The following is a 6,325-nucleotide window of genomic DNA, read 5'->3' as shown; positions in this document are numbered from 1 at the left end:
TTATTTTGAAAAGAAGCTCTAGCGCGTTCGGTGCCAAAACCGGATATGCCGTTGAGGCTCGAGCGTTTCCAACAGTCATCGTCATTTCCTGTTTCCCCGTTCTCTACTCGCCGCCCAGCAGCAACCATCATCAAAAATAATAGTGCTAGCCATCATGTCACTAGCAAGAGGCGTCTACAACTTGCTCTTCAGAAGAACATCTACTTTTGCCGTAACTATTATAGTCGGAGCCGTGTTCTTCGAGCGAATGTTTGACCAAGGAGGAGACGCTATATTCGAGCAAATGAATCGGGGGGTAAGCACCAAAGCCCCTTGTTGACCTTCTTAGCTAGCTATCATGTAGCACCTTGCTAACAGAGGACAACCGGCCTCTGACGCGCTAGCCTGCGGACTGCTCTTCCTGTGTTGATCATGAAGCTACAATATGGTCTTGATGCTAACCAGAAAAGTTGCCTGTTAAAAGGCCATTTTAGCATATTCTCCGAAACATTAAGTGATAAAAAAAAAAAAAAGTTTAATATATATTAGCTTGCTAATTTTCACAACCATGTTCTTATGCCTAGAAACTCTGGAAACACATCAAGCACAACTACGAGGAGAAGGACGAGGAATAGAAAGTGGATCAATGATGCGGCGGAAGGAGAGCCAACGCCACTTCAATGTCCCATTCCTCTGAGCCTCATCTTCTTCCTGATCCATCACCATGACATTGTTCTGAATGTCAAGCTGAAGTGGGCTGCTGGCAATTAGAAATCTATGGAAGTTAAAAGACTGATTAGAGCATCAAGGAATGGGGTTTCCTGTCAACTTGTCCATTGCCCCCATCACTGCTCCCTGTGCTATCCCTCATCACCTGTACATGTTTTGTTAATAAATTTAAGATAAACCCTACATGTTTTCATTTGGACGTTTCTTATAATTGACACTTGTATTGACGCTTGCTTCTCTGGTAGTCTTGATTCACGGGGAGGTCTCATCAACCAGTAGTCCTTTTGTATGAGATGACAAATAACTGTCAACAGACTACATGCTAGTCATAGCAGGTCTGTACACTTAGGATAAAGATTAATCCACACCATATTGCATATTGATGGAAGTGGACTTTGCTTAGGCCTTAAGGAGGGCAATTATAAGATATACCATCCATTTGTTTATTGTATTGTCTCCTTGCCACTTTGAAATTTAAACAATCTAGGACCTTACAAATGTGTGACTGAATGGTTACATTGGTTCTGGAATCAAGCAGTGTGTCAAATATTCTCTAATGTGTTTTGTTGTAGGATGTGATAGAACAATAGTTGCTCTTGCTTAGAAAAACATTTAAAACTTTATCAGTATGCATGGCCTGCATGGGTCAGAGATCACATCAAGATGATTATTGTTTTCCCTAGGAGTCCCCTACATCTCCAACTTCAACCTGTTCTGGGAGAGGCCTAGCCTACCTAAACATGATGGTCTCCACTCAAACCGGCTGGAGGCTCTCTGAGAACATGGCTTCTTCCCTCAGGTGCTGACATTGTGTTGTAAATTCTGCCGATCTTTCCCCTAGGTCCTGACCCTGCTGGGGAGTGTACATGAATGGACCTGGTGGGATTTTCGACATAACTACCTCTCATCGGTCAGTTTTTAGTGATCCTAGTGTCTCTAGTGGTAGGCCTATAAACACGATTGCACAATGACTTGCTTTTACAAGATCCTACAGAACCAGTCACAGACCAAATGGAGTATCCATAGACAATTTGATTTCTGTGCCTCTAACAAAGTGTAGCACGAGTCAGCCCCTCTATCCAGAGAATATATCAATGGCAATTCTGAACATCAGGTCCCTAGCTGGGAAAACATTCCTCATCAACGATCGTGTATGTGAACGTAAATTAGACGGCATGTTTCTAAATGAAACTTGGCTAAATGAGAATGTGTCAGCAGCCCTTATTGAAGCCTCTCCTCTAACTGTGGGTTCTTTCAGTCTACTAGAAGTGGAAACGAGGAGGAGGGACGGCCATCATAGCTACGGATGCTCTGAGCTGCAGAAGCACTTCCTTTGATGATTCTACCTCTTTTGAATATCATGCTGTAATTTTAAAGTGCCAGCCTCCAGTTCTGATAGTAACTGTGTATAGGCCACCCAAGCAATGTCCTTCTTAGCAGGTGTTTCTGAACTCCTGTCCATTATCCACACAAACTATGATAAGATTGTCATCACAGGCGATTGTAATCTGCATGTTGATAATGAGGGTGACTCGAAGGTCAGGGAATTTATAAACCTCTTGAACTCAGTGGACTTTAGTCAGCACGTCACTGGACCTACTCACAACCAAGGTCACACCCTTGACCTTGTGATCTCAAAGGGTCTCATGAATGTTGTATCCTCTATCAGTGACCTTGCCGTTTCTGACCACTTTTGTATTTTACTTTTTTTATAGCACTGATACCAAAAGTTGAGATTAGCACACTACAGCAGCCGATAACTTTGCAATAATGATGAACACAAATAGTGTAACAACCCCTGAAGTGGGGCTTTCACATGTAAATGATCTAGTGACCAATTGTAATGCCAAATTGAGCGCTGCCCTCGACTCTGTAGCACCTATGAAATTGAAAAATGTCACGGCCAAACAAAAAGCTCCATGGAGAAATGAGGGGATAAATCAATTTAAGAGAACATGTAGAAAAGCTGAGCGCACATGGAGGAAGACAAAGCTGCACGTTCACCATGATATCCTTAAAGAACATCTATGCCTTTAATAACACTATAAGAAATGCTAGGAGAGATCATTTCTCAAAATTGATCTCTAGAAAATCATAACAATCCCAGTGTGCTTATTTCAGTTGACAGCCTCATAAACCCTGCCCCCTACATACCTGTCAACATGTTCTCTACTTCCAAATGTGAGCAATTTGTAGCATATTATAAAGATAAAATAAATGACATTAGGATGAATATCAGCCAGGCAAGACCAAATGTTTTGCTTGATGACCCTCCTCCAGTGAACAGTGGGAGGAGCTTGTTTGCACTGGTTGACACAGAAATGCTGAGCAAAGTTGTGTCACAACTTAAGTCATCTACATGCCCTCTCGATCATATTCCCACCACGTTATTTAAGACTATGTTTAACTCTGTGTCGGATGACACTTTAGCTATTGTTAACTGTTCCCTCAGTACAGGTCTTTTCTTATCTTCTTAAAACTGCCCTGGTGAAACCCCTCCTGAAGAAAAGTAAACTAGACTCCTCAGTAATTTTTGACCGATTTCCAACCTCCCACTTTTAGGTAAAATTCTAGAAAAAATTGTATTCAAACAGTTAAATGACTTCCTAGATGCAAATTGCATCTTTGATACTTTTCTGTCTGGTTTTCACCCTCATCATAGCACAGAGACAGCACTGGTCAAGGTTGTAAATTACCTCAGAATCAATGCTGATGTGAAAAACCTCTCTGTCCTCGACAAGAGCACAGCTTTCGACACTGTAGATCATGACATCCTTATTGGAAGACTTGAGAACTGGACCTCTCTGGTCCAGTCCTTGACTGGTTCAGGAGCTACATAATTGGCCAAGAGTTTTTTGTCACCCTTGGTAATAATAATAATAATGTAGTTGAAGGCGGCACGGAACAGGTGCGTTTTTAGACTAGATTTAAATGCAGTGAGTGATGTCATTAGGAGGCACAATATTAGCTACCACAGCTACGCAGATGACACCCAGCTCTATATTTCTGTGACACCCGATAACTAGAGCTCAGTTGACCACTTGGTAGAATGCATTGCTGATATAACTGCAGGATGTCGCAGAATTTCCTTCAGTTAAACCAGGATAAACCTGTTGTGCTGATCATTAGTGAAAAAGTTCAAAGGGAGAGACTATCTGGGCACTTAAAAACACTGAACACCAAATGCCAAGTCAGAAACCTAGGTGTCATGTTTGATTCAGATTTCATATTTGGAGGCCCATATTAAGAATGTGACTAGAACATCTTTTTATCACTTGAGAAATATTGCTAAGGTGAAACCTTTTCTCTCCCAGGCCGACACTGAAAAACTAATGCATGCTTTTATCAGTAGCAGGTTGGATTACTGTAACGCTCTCCAATCTGGTCTACCAAAGAGAGCTATTAGACAACTTCAAGTAGTACAAAATGCTGCAGCACATGTCCTCACTAAGACCAGAAGGAGGGCACACATCACACCAGTTTTAAAATCACTGCACTGGTTACCTGTCAATTTTAGAATATATTTTAAAATTATTTTATAAGTCATTACATACTGTAATCAAGCACCTAAATACATATCAGATATGCTTTTAAAATATATATCCAGTAGGTCCCTCAGGTCCTCTGGCACTGAGCTTTTACTGGTCCCTAGAGTCAGGACTAAGAGGCAGGGGGAGGCAGCTTCTAGTTCTTATGCCCCCAGCCTTTGGAACACCCTGCCAGAGGACTTGATAATGTCTGAGACTGTGGTAATTTTTAAGCGAGATCTTAAAACATACCTTTTTAACATTGCTTTTACCACATAGTTTTACTTGTTTTAATATCTTAGTGTTCTTAATTTGCATTCTGTTTCAGTTTTTATTCTATTTTACTATGTGCTACATTGATTTGTATGAACGGTGCTATATAAATAAAATGCCATTGCCATTGATGTTACTCATGTTTTGTTTTGTTTTTAAAAGCAAGATTCCAAAATCAACAGAGGACTGCTTAAGCCTTGCCTTGCAACCCCCATGACTCACCTCAACTGACCTTAAGCAGTGAAGACCTGACTGCTGCATGTTGGGAAAAGTATGGTGTCTGGAGTCCAGCAGATGGAGCCATAGATGCTTGCAAAGCAACACCAAACTGAATCACCCAAGTCATTACAATATATTTGGAACATAACCTAATTATGATTCATGACACACTCTGCTGACCAACAAGAAAAAGCTGTACTGTGTGAGAACTCATTGCTGAACACCATTATTGAGTATGACAATGAAATAGTTTGTTTTCCCCCCATGTAATTTCTACACCATTTATGGACACAAGGCCCCTAAAAAGGTTAATTACTCTGAACATATATCACATTTTTGACCAGCTTCCTTTCTATAATTGACAGAAATTATATTGTACGTGCAAGTACAATATTGCTGTTAACATAAATAAAACATTAAATATAATAATAATTAAACTAAACCAATGAGCAATGGTTATTCTGACACAGATTTCAAACTAGGTTATTGGAATGTTTACAAATGTTATATCACTCACTAGGTTTTCTGCTTTGCTTTGCAGAAATGTTTACTTTTCCCCTCAACTCAAAGTCCCCCCCCCAGCAATAGCTACCAGATGTTAAGGCTTTCATAGGGTGTCACTATGGTAACCACTGTCTCCCATGAGGGTTGTGGGACAGGATTGAGTTGGTGGTTGTTCCTCAAGGCCTGGCATTCAGTTACAGACCGGGCTCCAGGGATATGTTTAAACTGGCAGTCAAAAAGCCATTCTAGTCCCCTTCTCACCACTAGGCCTCATCCATTTTCCACACAGCATTTCAGTAAAATGTTTAGATGAGCTATACACTACACACTTATTATAGCACTGGAGACAAGATTGTTCACAGTACCAGATGACTATTCCATGCATCTACACTTACTGCTACCTTGCATTACACATCATACTGTTTGTAGGCTATTTGAATGTTTGTTTGCACCACACTGTTTTGAAGTAGTCCTACAGTATAATGTTTTTATATGTTTTTAAGTTTCATTATCATCTGTCATTCTTGGACTTTGAGATGAAATAAACACCTCTTTCACGTCGTTCAGTTCTTTCTGTTCTTCAGTTCTTTCTGTGGCTTGTCTGAGCTGCGTGAGAGACGTTCCGTGTCTGAGCAGGTCAAAACGTAGCATCAGCACAGCCGGCTCCAACAGAGCGTCTGGATTCAATTAAACACCGTGTGATTGTAGGCTTTTCCGTTGCCTCAAAAAAACTGCTCTCACAGCTCGAGCAACACACATGTCAGCCACACGGTCCTCAACACAGATCCCAGACTGTTCCACCATGAAAAGCCCCCTTGTCTCCGTCTGAGGCCCTGTGGTGGCTTCATAGTTCTGGTTACTACAAGTCAGTCTAATTATGTCAACATGAGGTTCAAAATATTCTCTTTATGAAAATGAAGACTGGAGAACTTGCAAAAGTGTCTGACATCTAAGATTTCAACCCTGATGAAGGGTGAAAAGCATTGGTTATATTAAAGTGATTTTATATTTGACATCAATTGCCCTCCAAGCGCAGCTGAATAGCACTGTCTACCAAGATTTTTCAATGCTCTTGACACTAAAGTGCTAAACGA

At 40.9% G+C, this 6,325-nt stretch overlaps 1 protein-coding gene across 1 annotated transcript; it reads left to right on the top strand.

Annotated features, from left to right (window-relative positions):
* Positions 1–109: 109 nt before the first annotated feature.
* On the top strand, positions 110–891 carry uqcr10 (ubiquinol-cytochrome c reductase, complex III subunit X). Its single transcript, XM_084460911.1, has 2 exons — positions 110–295; positions 564–891. The coding sequence occupies exons 1-2, from the start codon at positions 155–157 to the stop codon at positions 612–614; spliced, it is 192 nt and encodes a 63-aa protein (XP_084317037.1). The 5' UTR covers positions 110–154; the 3' UTR covers positions 615–891.
* The last annotated feature ends 5,434 nt before the right edge of the window (positions 892–6,325 follow it).

The sequence above is a fragment of the Borostomias antarcticus genome, assembly GCF_949987555.1.
Source record: "Borostomias antarcticus genome assembly, chromosome: 2".
Taxonomy (NCBI): Eukaryota; Metazoa; Chordata; class Actinopteri; order Stomiiformes; family Stomiidae; genus Borostomias; species Borostomias antarcticus.
The sequence above is the reverse complement of the archived record's forward strand: the minus strand, read 5'-3'. Positions and strand labels throughout refer to the sequence as shown.

Bases quoted from the DNA above. Each gene is read 5' to 3' on its own strand.
- uqcr10 (XM_084460911.1), top strand. From the start codon at position 155: ATGTCACTAGCAAGAGGCGTCTACAACTTGCTCTTCAGAAGAACATCT. The intron at 296-563 runs GTAAGCACCAAA...TCTTATGCCTAG, and splicing joins TCGAGCAAATGAATCGGGGG to AAACTCTGGAAACACATCAA.